Source organism: Bactrocera latifrons, unplaced genomic scaffold (genome assembly GCF_001853355.1).
Source record: "Bactrocera latifrons isolate USDA-ARS-PBARC rearing strain unplaced genomic scaffold, ASM185335v1 scaffold_433, whole genome shotgun sequence".
NCBI classification, from domain to species: domain Eukaryota; kingdom Metazoa; phylum Arthropoda; class Insecta; order Diptera; family Tephritidae; genus Bactrocera; species Bactrocera latifrons.
In genome coordinates, this window is record NW_017537083.1 from 164,281 (window position 1) to 179,191 (window position 14,911).

The following is a 14,911-nucleotide window of genomic DNA, read 5'->3' on the forward strand; positions in this document are numbered from 1 at the left end:
CCACCCTGTATTTTTTAAATTTTGAATTTCTTTTTAATTTTATTAAAATATTTGGTTTCTTTATTATAGCCATAAAGTTGTAATTTTTAATTCTTTTAACGTTTCCAATATTTTGCCCGTCACCTGTAACTATTTTCATATTATGTGGTAGAGTGCATTATTAAATTTATATATTTAATGCTGCCGCATGATTTAAGAAACTGTTTTCAACGTTTCCATTATTATGYGCATACACTGTACCATGGCCTATGCAAGAATTTCAAAAAAAAATTCAAAAATTTTCTAACGTTTCCTTTTTTTATAACCACACACTGTACCCCTTTTCACGTWTCCAATATTTTGTTCGTAACCTGTCATGTTCATAGTATTTGGTATAGCATGTATATTAGTAAATTTATATATTTAATAACTCTTCATGATTTAAAAAAAGAAAAAATTTTTCTAAAATTTTTTCAACGTTTCCATTATTATGTCCACATACTGTACCATTGTCACATTAAGCTTAATTTYAGTTGCACTTAAGTTAACCTGTCCCAGCTGTCAGTACTTTGTGCGCACCGAAAGCTGTTTATTACTTTTATGATATATTGCTTGTGATTGATTAACTCGCTGCTTACGTGTCTTACGCGCATTCGCATTGTTTATGCTTATTATTACAGCTTATGGGTAAGGCAGACTGCCTGCCGTGCTTGATTTTACCACACAGAAAGCTCATCAAATTTATTTTCTGCTCTTCTCTCTTTTCATTTCACCTGAAACACATCAACGCTGCCTTTATGGATGGCTCTATCTCGGCATAATGTACGAACATGCCACATACACACACTAACACATGTCTGTGTATGGTTCAATCTGGGCTTAACAACGTCAACGGCAACACCGACTTTACCACCGTCTACACGCCACCATTACTATCACTATCAACATCAATAAAATTCAAATTGAATTCACGCATTCACGCATTCGCGCTTCGTCAACGCCTCCGGTCCCCAYCCGCCGCGTCCACGCCGCTGCTGACGAAATTAACAAACTCACACCCACCCATCCCCGTACTGCACCTGTGCGCATGTGTTGGTTTGGTGTTGTAGGTGCCTGGCAGGCTGACATCAGCCGAATTACGGGCGATGGCATTGCGACAACAACAGCAAATCGACTCGCAACACCAGCTGTTGGCCACCAAGGAGCAGCGCTTGCGTTTCCTCAAATCGCAGGAGGTGCGGAATGCGGTCGCCAGCGCMGAAGGTGAGCGCCTACGACGTTTGCGGGAGCGCGTCGAGGCGCAGGAATCCAAATTGCGGCGACTGAGAGCGCTGCGAGGTCAAGTGGACTTACAGAAGACTTACAATGTTACGCTGAGTAAGTACTAAAGCAGGCAAGAAAAACTCGAGCCAGCCATTATATAGTAGTTTGTGTGTAATGTGTGTGAAATATGCATTTACAGTTGTAAGCGCGTGTCTGTCTGTGCGTGTGTGTGTGTGTGTTTGTAATGGCAGCTATTTTGCGCTGTCATAAACATATTTACATGCTGTAAGTAGCCKTGTTTTGTTTTACGCTGCCTCTTTGGCTGGCATTTATGTGTTGAGTGCGGCAACACCGACAACAAAAAACAACAAGCAGTGTGTGCTTGTGTGTGGCATGCAACCATATGCCGCAAGCAGACAGCCATTTTCGGTGAACACCAGCGGCTAAACAGCGTCAACGAGTCGTCATGTCAGTCGCAGCGTCACGAAAATCTCCGTGTAAGCGCTTTCGGCAAATTGGACGCGCAAAAGTGCTTTGGTCAGTTGTTGCCTGGCAGYGCTTTGATGAAATGGAGCGCTCATATAAATATTAAGAGCAATGTGAGATCTTCGTAATTTGCATGTTGCAAAGTTATGAAAATTTTATACCCGGCCATTTGATTCTTTTGAATTTGGTTAGTTTTGTACCCATGGATAGCTTYACGAAAGGAAGAGTATACATATTTGTGACAGCATTTTTGTTAATGAGCAATATATAAGCAGACACTCTTGAAAATTTCCGAAGGTKTATTTTTGTAGATCACTAACAAAAAATTCTGTCCAGAAAATAATATTCGTAGGTTAAGTTAGGTTAGTCTGGTAGGCCTTTGCGTTATGCATGGGTTTCGCAATGGGTTTGAGCACGTTTCGAATTTTAGCCATTCCACCAGATGCCTTTGTGACCTGGCAMMCACTAGRAGTGAAGTTGGTTGCTTCTGACAACAGTTTTTCAAGACACTTCTGGCCGATATACGATACGAGGTTACTGCTTTGATTGCAGGGGATTAGAGGCCAGCTCTGTGGATTTTGCGGCTTGAAATATACACTGCAGTGATTCAGCAACTTAAAAGGCTGGACTTTAGATTCTCGCACCACTTGCTAACTTTCCTCAGTCTGCCTTCYAAATTATGATTTCACAGCAGATTGTCCAAGACTACCCCAAGGTACAYGGTGMAGTCCATGAGAGAGTTRTKTCCCATTTATCGTTGAGAATCTTGTCSGTACAATGGTCCACAGCTAAAAAAGTCATAGATTGACCAAATAGCGGCGTTTTTTTTTTAAGTTAATTTCTACCCAAACTTTATTGTTTTTTGGCCTGCTTAATATCGATAAGTCCATTTGTGTCCGAGATTCGAAAAATGCCATTTCGAAAAAACCAGTTCAAAGATAGACTATTAAAAGACTACGAATAATCCTACTTGGACTGTTAGAAACGTCTGTCCTTTGTGATGTCCAGAAYTTCTAAATATGGATCAAAATGACCRCCGTAAATCKACTCYAGCCGATTCGTCGGGTTTATAGAAAGTATGGCAACCAAGATGCTTCAACYTTACTCTYGCAAAAGCTAGACAGTGATGAAGAAAGTGTCTACAGGTTTCCAACTCAATTTCCTCCCTGTAACTTTGACATGTTGCGTTCTCGGAAATCTTTAACCTCATCTCAACATAGCCAATGRGACTATGCCCAGTTAAGACGCTTATTATTGCGGTCATGTTAACCTTGCTAAGAGGTAATAGCTCCAYGAACCTTTATCGTTCCAACCACACAAGTGCTGTTTCCTGACCAACGCTTACTGAGCTCGCGCAAGGCCCATTGATCCAGCGCCCATGTAAACGAAGGCAGGGGACACCTTCTCGTTCGCATTCTAATGAGATTTGGGTTAGCGACTCCGTTGTACTCATCCACTCARATAAGTTTAAATTGAAAGTAGCTTGATGCTACAGCTAGTGAGGTCATGCTTTCCTTGACCAGCTTTGAGCTAAATACCTGTATAGCAACTCTTCTATTGAAATGGATGCATACCTYTCTATAAAACCTTATTACTATAATACTCCTAAAGCTGATTTATTCGAAAAATTTCAATTRCTGTAGAAATAAAATAAATTAATTAACGAAGTCACAATTCACAATGAGAACAGTAGTGGCGCTTTTGGACGAATTATTATGTGGAAGAATACTGGAGGTCATCCAAACCTTCATATAGTTCAATCAACGAATCGGAAACTCCGCACGATTTCTCAAACCTATTTGAAGATTCCGATTTGGCACTAAAATTTAGATTGTTTTTATTTTGATAAAGTAATTTTTCATCACCTTTACTGTTTACCTTATATTCGTTTATATAGTCCCAATCATTTTGGGTATAACATATCTTGGGATCAAGACCACACAAGCTTCTAATTGTTTTTGGCATTTTTGTAGCACCAAAACCCATTTCAAAAGTCTTGCTAAGATCGTTTGGCAATTAGAGATCTGGTTACGTCGAATTCACTCTATTGGAGTAGAAGGTTCTAACACTTAGACTGCAACAACCAAGGTTTAAGTCCGATACAAAGGGTTTTTCAATATGTACGCTACAAAAGTAGACCAATAGGGACAGCAAACCASGACATATTTTTTCCCGTTCTTTCGACCTTTCAGTAATGTTGGCCATTTSATTATGGAAAGATATACGATCTAACAACGAGTCGAAGTTATTAAAATTTACTACCGAAWKTCGSAGTCAGTGACCTCAACTTTMASAGCGGGTTACTTCTTCTGTGATGACCAAGACCGGCACGTTACGTTACTATGAATTGGAATCACTACTGCTCCATGATAACAGAATAGTTTTGGATCGAATTGCATGATATGGASTSGGACAATATGTGGTTTCAACAGRACARCGCCATAAGCCRCACAGTCAAAATCGATTTATTGAAAACCAAGTTTGGTGAACGTGTTMTCSCACGAAATGGCCCAGTCAATTGGTCGCATCGATCGTTCGATTTCACGCCATTAAACTATTTSCTGTGGGGCTACGTCAAGTTTATGGTCTATGCCAAGAGCCTTGCGTCGATTGATGASCTTCGTGCGGGTATGGAAYGTGMAATTGCAGCAGTATCGACCGATTCATGCTTGMAAACCGTCGAAAATTGGGTYCAGCGTCTGGACAGAAGTCCAGCGTGCAAGCGTGCCCGTGGTGGCCATGCAAAAGAAATCGAGTTCCATACATTATGGCATCGAATGTATTTTCACAGAAATATCGTTTTTGTTGTATTTAAAAAAAACAAAAAAAAAAAACAATTTTGGTTGCACTCTTATTGAAAAACCCTTTCTTTCTACCTAAACAACGCGCGCACCGTTCTTTGTTCTCGTTACTCCGTTTTTTTGTGCTCTGCATATTCAAAGTACCTTTCTATCAACATTCGCGCTCCCTTCCCAACCCTTGGTTACTTGGCACTACTTTTATTATTGCTACACAGGATTACACTGGCTGACTTTTAAGCATTGTTCTACTTACAACATGYTCTGCGASTCTAATTGGATTTGTAAGTGGCGCGCGTTGCTTCCTCTCAAACACACACAAAAGCGCAGCTACGCAGGCTTCCACTTTAGCCTTGCGCCTGCCTTATTATTACACTCGCACGCAATCATRCACTCACAACTCGGAACTGTGAGCTTAAAAGCACGCCACTCGTCAAATTTTACATTTTATCATGCCACTTCGACCGTGTTGCAAGCACAAGTATATGTAGAATATATTTAGTATGAGCAGCATGTGGCATGTGTCTTGACATGCTGCTGCGGACACGTCAACCTCAGCAAAATCGCGCCAGCCTCATCACCGGTAAGCAACGGGATCCTAAGTTACATGAAATCCCTGCTAAGCGGATTATAACCGGCATGACATTCACAGCTACACAGCTGCGCCGCTCGCCAGAGATGTGTATAAGAGACAGGGACAACGCCATAAGCCACACAGTCAAAATCGATTTATTGAAAACCAAGTTTGGTGAACGTGTTCTCCCACGAAATGGCCCAGTCAATTGGTCGCATCGATCGTTCGATTTCACGCCATTAAACTATTTGCTGTCTGTCTCTTATACACATCTAGATGTGTATAAGAGACAGGCTTTATCCTGCCAATGATAGCCACCATTCAACCAGCTGGCTATTAGAGCAGCGTGGGGTTGCTGGCGAGTTATGGGGTTCCGCCTCGGCCACAAATTGGGCAGAATCCGTCCTCGCGCCAGCCCCAGCCCCAGCTCCGCGCTCGTAATACCTTTAAAGCTGTTAACTAATTAAAATGTTAATGGCGGTTGACGAGTGTTCGGCGCTCAAAGTGAATAACGGTTAAAACTTTTCTAATATATTGTAGTATTAATAATACGCTTGCATGCACGCACACACACAGAGATACTTAAAAATGCTGATGAAAAGTGTGGCAAGAACAAAACGTAGGCGCTTGGGTCGAGCTGCGGACACTAGTGCGCCCGATCACTCACACATATGTAAATTTGCGTATTTTCGTCTGTAAATTAGACGGTTGTGATGTGTTTTGGTTTGTTGTAGTTGTTGTTGTTGTAGCTGTCGAAATATGTGTAAAGTGATTAAATTTTGTGGTTCGTGACTTGAAAGCGTTGAAATTGAATGTATTAATTTATACGTCCCATTAAGTTCTAATTGCGRGGGTATGCTTACATATGCAGGTATGTGATATGTATATTTGTAAGTATATACATACATACATATATTTATTTATGTATGTGTATGTGTGTCTCATTATGTTGAAACTATGTGCTTTTCAGAAAAGTTTGACTGTTTCACCAAACTATTTGCATAGAAGAGAAGAGCCGAGTAGCAWCATTTTAATAGTGCTGAGTTTTTAATAACTGTTGTTTAACTGTTTTGAAASCGTTACATTTTAAAAGTCCATTTATGATAAACAACTGATTGAAAGGATGATACTTATTTATTTGCGAGTCTTAAATGAATATTAAATGGTATTACAACTTTGTTGTTGCAAAGTTACTTATAAATACCTGAAATATTCACTGGTCGCAGACTGCTGACGACACACGCCTCTAGATCGGAGCTGACAGTTCGAAAGACTACAGGAAATGTGTTTAGCAAGGCACCAGGCAAATAATGAATCATCTCCTTTGCACTTTCCCCGCATTGGTAAGACTACGTTTTAATCATTTTGGGGGTCCACGGAATGTGCCATTGGAAGAGGTATTGTTAGTGTAACCACAGGGTCTATTGAAGAACGCGTAAATCGCAGGCATCCTAAAGGTATTCTGCATGGACTTTGTAACGAAACTCCAACTGGTAAAACTAAGAGTCAGAACTGGTCTACGCGCAGCTTATTAGCCCATTAGACTAACCAAATCTATTTATAAATATATGGCGAACCAAAATTCCAATATTTTCTGATAACATGAACGGGATATATTAAGTTTAGCACAAAAATTGTAATATCCAGATGAAAAGGTGGTAGACCCTTTAAATTCTGTAATTGTGTAAAGTGTCCACGTCCGTCTCACTGCCTGTAAATACGTGTATAAGACTCATCAGTTTATGGGATATTGATCTGAAATTGTGCACTCGTACTTTTTTCCTTGAATTTCATACTTCATTCCTTTTGAAACTTATTAGCTGTTGGTCCCAGCAGCAATTTTTAGATTAAAAGCACAGTAGAAGGTTTCGTATACCTATTAATTTTCGGATTACGGAAATATGGTGTTTGTCCATCTGTCTGCTTCGCTGCAACTTTAACTTTAACTCACTACCCTCTTAAAACTATTAGGCAAACTTTACCCATTTTCTACTACAAGTTAGACTACACGACTTCATATATAAAAGGTGTGTTTCAAAGTAAACGGGACTTTTTGAATCTAGCGCGCCTTGGTGGCACCATTTATATATCGACTGGTGTGTTAAAATTTGCTATCTTTATCGATTGTCCAGTGAGAATTTCATGACATCTCATTGAGTTTAAGTGAAGTTATTGCGTTTTAAGTGTCAGTACCTACGTGATATCGGTGCGAAAAAGAGCTTCGAACAAAGAGCCAAGATTAAATTTTGGTTTAAATTTGGTAAACCTTTTAGCGAAACGTTTTAATTGACGAATCAAGTTCATGGCGATAATTGTAAATCCAAAGAAGAAGAAGAAGCTCAAATGATACCGCCTCGATAGAAGTTCCTGCCTTCAATATACTATATCAGAGATCGAATATTAAAAAAAAATCTACTTTTTATAATGTCCAATTTCACTCATATGAAAAGTGTGTTCAAATCTTATGAAATTTCAAGACAAACCCCCAAAATTTAATTTTCAATGAAGATTCATTCATCTTAGTTTATTACAGTTCGCCAGAAATKTATAAAAGTGGATTTATATAACGTTTATTGACAGCTGTTTTCTATGAGAAAAAAAAAGTTAGAAACTTGAAAATTATTGTTTAAAATTGCAAAATTCCTAAATAATACCCACTCTACCCTATTTTTTACAACAAATACATTTTTTATTTAAAATAATGAAAATACATATACTAAAAAAAGCTCTACTATCTCCTCCTGCAGGCAACGATCTGGACTCAATTCGTGCGCTCTTCAGCGAGAAAGAGAAAGAGCTTAGTTTGGCGGTGGCGAAAGTGGAAGCGCTGACACGACAGCTAGAAGATTTACGACGCGATCGTCGCTGCCCCATAAACCTGTTATCAAACGGCAATAATAATGGCAACGCGCAACCGCTGCCACCACAAGCATCACGGGAACTCGAAAAGCTGCGACGCGAGTTGGTGGTGAGTAGACAACAAGCACTAACTTCACGAAAAAAATTATGAAACTAAAATATGAATACACTTTCAGTACCGAAATCAATTGTCGCTGCAGCAGGATGCACGCTTGCATCTACAACGCGAGGCGCTGCAACAACGACAGGCTGAACTGCGCTCCGTCGATCAGCGCATCTACGAGCTACAGACGCGCTTGCAACGCAAGAAAGCCGCCAATGTACAAAACAACGCGCAAAATCAAAATCAACTGCACATACCACCGCATGAGCTGCACCAACAGCAGCAGCACCAGCAACAGCAGCAACAACAACAACAACATCAGGCACATCAACAAAGCGCGTCACAGCAACAGTCACACCCATCGCCGACGCAGGCATACAGCAAACCGCACACCAATGTTGCCTACAACCAGCAGCAGCAGAGCGCGCATCATCACAAACCAAGCGGTGTGGCCGCGCTCAAGCAGCAGTTGCTTCAAAAGCAAGCGAATAATCTGTTGAACACAACGCAGCAACAGCAGAACGCGTCGCAATTCCCGAATATCATCACACGCGAGCAGAATCGAAATATACCGCGCGGCAATGTCGCCGCGGTGGAGCCATACATACACACGCCACATAAGCCTGCTGGCGGCGCCTACTTGGGCGCGGGTAATATACTAAAGCATGCCGCGGCAACGGCCAATACGAATCAGCAAAATCAGCTGATACAGGATTTGACACACATGAAGCACAACATAACTGGCGCTACGCACAGTCCGCAAGGCGGCGCGCCGCATAATGGCACAAGCGCCACAAACGCGCAAACATTCTTCAGCGGCGAGAGCGACGAATCAAAGTTGGCAAAGAAAATGCTGACAGCCTCGTTGGCTGCTGCCAAGGCGGCGGAACCAACGAAACCCGTAGAGGTGGACACATCGATGCACATCTACGCCGAGGTGGGGCCGAAGAAGAGGGATCTGCAAAAAGCAGCAGAGGCAGCCAAAGCGGCGAAAGCTGCCGCGCGTGCTGCGGAAGTGGCAGCGATTGCTTCAACAAGCGGAAATGGCGCCGCCACCACCACTGCCATTACGACCACCGGCAGTAAAATACCGAAAAGCATCAGTTCCTCCACCTCAGCGACCGTTTTGATTAGCAAACTGAACAGCGCAACTGCAGCCTCGAGGGATGCGAGCACTGAATTGGAACGAAGATGTGAAGGTGCGGCGAGTGAAGCGCTAACCGAAAAACACAATCAGCAACAGCAACAGTTGACTGTGCATAGCATGCCGCTGGGCGCTGCTAATAAGTCGCTTGCTACTGCCGTGGCGCATACGAGTGCAACAACGTCTACAACAACAACAACGAACACAGCAAGTGCTGGAGGCGCGCATACGAAGCCGAAACCGCTGCAAGCGCATACAGCCAGCGGTCTGGCAATACCGCCGCGTAAGCCAATTAGCAGCGTGGCGCCCACATCGGTGACAAGCTCCATACCGAAAATGGTGCCAATTAGTCCTAAAGTGAATCGCGTTGCACCCAATGTCGTGACAGCCACTTCGACTCCAACAATAAGTGCGTCGGCGGCAATAGCGAATGCCGCATACCCAGATCGGCCGGCGCTGCCACCCAAACCGAGCAAAATGTCGCCTACAGAGCACCCAAGTGAACACAATGCAGGCGCTGCGTCAAACGCGCAAGCTGCAATAACGCCAACAACATCAATGCTGAAAAAGCCCGCCGTACACGCTGCGTCAATAACAGTAGCCGCATCAAGTGAATTGCAGCAAGCCACGCAAGGCTTGCAAACGCTCAATATAAATGATAATCTGCCGATCAAAGCGAAACCGCTGACAATACGAAAGCAACCGATGTGCGAGCAACCGCGCCTCAAGCTTAGCATCAATATGCCCAAGCCACCGCTGCAAACCGCGCGAAAAATGGATATGCCAGCCGCATCATCATTCCTCTACCCCGCGGATGGTAGTCAACGCGGCGAACGCGGCGCGCAAGAAAATAGCAATAACAATAGCAATGCTGATCGCTCAACTGTCTCAGGCAGCATCACTTCATCGGCCGCCTCGTCGCCAGAACAGTTACCGCAGTATTCGCTGCCACAAGCGCCACCACCAACAAACAGTGCGCCAACGACACAGTCGCAGCATTCGCCAAACAGCAATTCGCAGACGAGCTCCAGCTTGGACGAACTGGATAAGATTGAGCACCACAGCGAGGTCGTGAGCAGCATTGAATCGGCCGCAGATGCAAGTGGTATGAAGCGACGCGCCTTTTCCACCGGTAGCGCACCAACATCTTCTTCATTATCATCAGCGTCCACCGGCAATGGCAAGCCGAAACTGGCGCGTCGCGTGAGTTTCGATCCGCTCGCCTTACTGCTGGACGCCAGTCTCGAGGGCGAGCTGGAACTGGTGAAGAAGACCGCAATGCAAGTGGCGAATCCCAGCGCCGCCAATGATGAAGGCATCACCGCACTACACAACGCCATCTGCGCAGGACACTTCGACATAGTCAAGTGTGTAGCTAGTGCCTCAAGGATGTAGAAACTTAGTTTTTAACTGTTATTTTTCTCTTCTTCCACAGATTTCTCGTTGAATTTGGCTGCGATGTCAACGCACAGGATTCCGACGGTTGGACGCCATTACATTGCGCCGCTAGCTGTAACAACTTATCTATGGTGAAATTCTTGGTCGAAAATGGCGCTTGTCTATTCGCTTCGACGCTGTCGGATCATGAAACACCTGCGGAGAAATGCGAAGAGGATGAAGAGGGTTTCGATGGCTGCTCTGAGTATTTATACAGTAAGTACTGGATTGCCTGATGAGTGCTCGATGTGTTAGAAAGTATGCTTAACTTATATATTCTCTCTCTCGCTCTCCCGCATAGGTATTCAAGAGAAACTCGGTATACTTCATACTGGCGAAGTGTATGCGGTGTTCTCGTATGATGCTCAAAATAGCGACGAACTAACATTCCAAGTTAACGATCGTCTGATTATTCTGCGTAAGGGCGACGATGCCGAGAGTGAGTGGTGGTGGGCCAAGAATGTGAGCGATGAGGAAGGTTATGTGCCCAGAAATCTGTTGGGGGTGAGTAAGATTTATTGTTGCAATAAAAAGAAAATCCCTAGAAAAAGCGACGTAAGGATTAGTAGAGAGACATATGTACGAGCTGTAAAGCGTTGACATATATCCTAATTTAAGTTCATATGGCAAAAGCTTCAACAGTTAGTCTACTTACCACATGTTTAAAGTTGAATGCTTTAAGTTCTACATTTTATYCATACATTTCGATGTTTGGTCGGGATTTTTTCGTACCTTTTCTGTCGAAGGTGTGGTCCAAGCCCATCAACGATCCTGCAGCCATTTAAATTTGTTTTTGGGTATACCAACAATACCAAAAGAAAACTTTTTTCTACCCATGCTCTGCAATACAGACAATTTGGATATTGTGAGGTCGAGAATATATAACCTTAACAGAAGAGGCTTCTAAAAAGTCCATTACTTTTTTAAGATTATTTTCTTTCTTCTTTGTATTTTATGTACTGTAGGTTAGGTTAATTGATCACAAGACATTCAGAAATGGTCAAAGCGCCTTGAGCATATCAAAAATATGTCGATATCGCTAATGCCAGCTTGGGTTAAGCCTCCTGGTGCGCCGATGGTAAGACTGACGAGATATTTCATCTTCAGTAATGCAAACGCTGGACAATGTAGGAGAGAATTACTTTATGTTTCCACCTCACCTTCCCCCATACAACTTTGACATCTTTGTCCGACGAAATTTTTACCTTATGCCATGTATACATCCAAACGAGTCAGATCAAGAAGTAGATTAATGACACTTATTTCTATTGAGCACAGACATCCCTTGTCCAGCTTCGAGTGCACAGTTAACAAGCTCAGCGCTACCATTGCCGTTTTGTTCTTGGAGTGAATACTCATCTATCTGTCTTCGTCTACTACTACCTTAATATCAGTCAGTTGCGCCCAAAAACGCCAGCAACAACAATGCTGTTACTTCTACCTTAAAATCAGTCTCTTCTTCCTGAAAAATATTACCATGTTGCAATAGCCTCAAGCTAGGATTGACAGAGAGCTTTTTGCAGAAAATTTCTTCTCCTCGATTGGACCCATCCGTGAGAAAGCTTACTGCGACTGTTCTACAGACCAGAAGATAATATCTCCTAGCTACTAACCACCTCTTCTTTAGCGACTTCTTTCTGTGGTATGTGAGCAGAGAAAACCTATTGATCGAAGTTTCCAGGGATGCAGTTGAAGGAGGAGAAAATWTCAGCGTATTCTTGTTCGGAACTCTTCATGTATTACGCAGCTGAGGAACGAGCCTAGGAACGCACTTCATAGCAAGGCACCTGCCTTTAATATCTAGCGATGCCATGTGTAAAATGGTTTTGTACTATTGTTGTATTCCGCAGAGGCTCTGAGAACCTTAAGAGCCGTTTTTTGGTCATGGTCATACTTCTTAGCAAGTGTAGCTCCTCCATCCGACTTATACATCATAGAACAGTGTTAGCTTAACTACAATTTAGTAAAACCGCAGCACAACTTTTGATGATAGACCCCCATCGCTTTCCAATAGCTCCAGTACAAAAATATAAGACAACCAATGCCTTCCTTACGCTCTTCTCAACTTAAGCCTTCCACGATKGATTTCTATGATTGCTGAGGTCGAAGTACTTCACTTTTTCGACATGGTGAAGTCAGAGTCAGAGGAAGATGTCGGTCTCTTCGATTAAACTGCCCAATACTAATGTTGAGTTATTCTATTTTAGCAAAATGTGTATGATTATTCGACTTGCTCTAAAACGATCCCCAGTGATGCGAATAAACTATTTTTGACATTAGTTATGTGTGCTGACTGATTAAATGGTTTCTAACTGAGCTTGTTTTCAGATATTAATATGGCTTTAGGTTAGGTTAAGTTAATCTGGTAGCCCAATAAGCCATGCATAGACCAGTTTGATCCTCTGCGATATTAGATCGAGTTCATCCAGTTTAGGATGCCCGCTCTTGTGAATTTTAACAGACTCTGTGGTCTCAATTTCGATACCTACTCCAGTGTATCAAAACCAGAAGTTTACAGCGTAGTCTTGCCGATGCGGGGCAAGTACAAAAGGATTGTCTATTTCCATTGTTTCCCTGGTGCCCTGCTCTAGACATTCTCAGCATGCTTCTCGATCTGTCAGCCCCATCTTGCGGGCGTGTGTCTACCAGACAGTGAGCAGTTAATATTCCCATCATATTTCTACAGCCTTTAATATCGATTGCTAATAATGATTTAAAAAATATATCCAAAAAAAAAAAAATTATGAAAATAATTTCGTTTTTAAAAGTAGTAGATCATATTTCATACCACAAACTAATAATAACTCGCTGCCTCTTTTTGTTCTCTCTTAATTGCAGCTCTATCCCAGAGTTCCACCGCAGACATCCAACTTCAACGATTAGCAGTTAATACGATTTTATATATGTAAAAAGAAATCGGGTCGTCTAATACAAAAACATTACATTTCCAAATACTTGTAATAGTTAGCAAGACATAACGGAGATTGAAGATTGTGCGAAGAAGAAGACTACAAACGCACACATGCGCCCTGTGGTGTGAAATGCAAATCAAAATAATGCACGCGCTGCCGCATAACGSTCGTTATTAGTTTACAAACTATTTTTAATACGATTACATATTACTTTATAAATTAAATATTAACTTTGCCTAATTTTACGCATTTATTTCATAAGTTCTGTTTCTAATTTAATGTTATGACAGCGTTTTCTCGGCTGTCGCATGCAAGTGTCCATAGAATGTGCAACTTTGATATTTAAGCGTTTCCGAAGGTTTTCTACATAAGTCATAAATATGTACATAGATTACATATGGACATACATATAATATTATATATATATATATTTGTATATATGGTACATATTATGCTATGTTATGTACGCATAAGCACATATAAATTAAAACTAAAAGCAAAAACTTAATMAAAACACAACAAATTCATATACATTTCACTAATGCTATGCAATAAGCTACTTATTAATAATAAAATGTTAAAGCTTACAATAAAAACATTAYGTAATAAATAAAAGCGCACACAAGCACTGTTTATTTATTAGATTTTACACCAACAAACTTGAAACCGTTAAGTAAGTAACAGTATAGTTTTCATATCATTTAATTTCGTCGCAGTGTTTGCCGGACGATTGGCGTAAATTTCCTGAAAGAATCGCCGACATCATGTGCAAGAGCCCTAGGGAAAATACGCAAGCTGTTTACTCACATGSTCTCGAAAGGACTGCAGCGCAGTTCTACGCTTAATGACAGGTCACAACCGGATCTGAACCGTTTGATAAGAAAAACATTGTGTTTATGATTAAAAATACACTTTATTATTGWGTAYAAWTTCCCTRAACATTAATACACCTGCTCCGATACACCAATCTGTGGAGCCCATTCCTGCAGTGAGAATCCGGCAGGTCCTCTGACCTCYTCATTTGATGAAAAACGCTTGCAATGCATACATTTTTTGAGTTCCGGAAATCAATGGAAGACGMTGAAGTCCAAATCTTCTGAATACGGTGGACGCTACAACAATTCAAACTTTAATACACGAATTTTAGCCATTGCCGAAATGCTCTTGGGAAAAAGGTTTTTTTGTTCAGCAAACCGCGTTTTTTTTTCTACGGAGTTTTTTCTTCAACCGGTCCAAAAGATTGCAATAATAWTCAGAATTAAAAATGTTTTACCAGTTTGCAAGTAATYCACAAACAAAATTTTTCTTGCATCCCAAAAGACTGAYGCCACAAGCTTCTTGGCCGATTTCCGGACA

At 41.7% G+C, this 14,911-nt stretch overlaps 1 protein-coding gene across 3 annotated transcripts in view; it reads left to right on the forward strand.

The window, feature by feature from the left end:
- Positions 1 to 14,137, forward strand: part of LOC108972875 (apoptosis-stimulating of p53 protein 1) — a 121,699-nt gene extending 107,562 nt beyond the window's left edge. For 2 of the 3 annotated variants that reach the window (XM_018939757.1, XM_018939758.1), the window contains 6 exons: positions 1,089 to 1,356; positions 7,848 to 8,068; positions 8,136 to 10,573; positions 10,642 to 10,859; positions 10,945 to 11,147; positions 13,482 to 14,136. In XM_018939757.1, coding sequence (XP_018795302.1) covers positions 1,089 to 1,356; positions 7,848 to 8,068; positions 8,136 to 10,573; positions 10,642 to 10,859; positions 10,945 to 11,147; positions 13,482 to 13,526 — 3,393 coding nt within the window. In that variant the 3' untranslated portion in view covers positions 13,527 to 14,136. Of the gene's footprint in view, positions 1 to 1,088; positions 1,357 to 7,847; positions 8,069 to 8,135; positions 10,574 to 10,641; positions 10,860 to 10,944; positions 11,148 to 13,481 lie in introns of all 3 variants that reach the window. The other variant, XM_018939756.1, reaches the window with a different exon arrangement.
- The last annotated feature ends 774 nt before the right edge of the window (positions 14,138 to 14,911 follow it).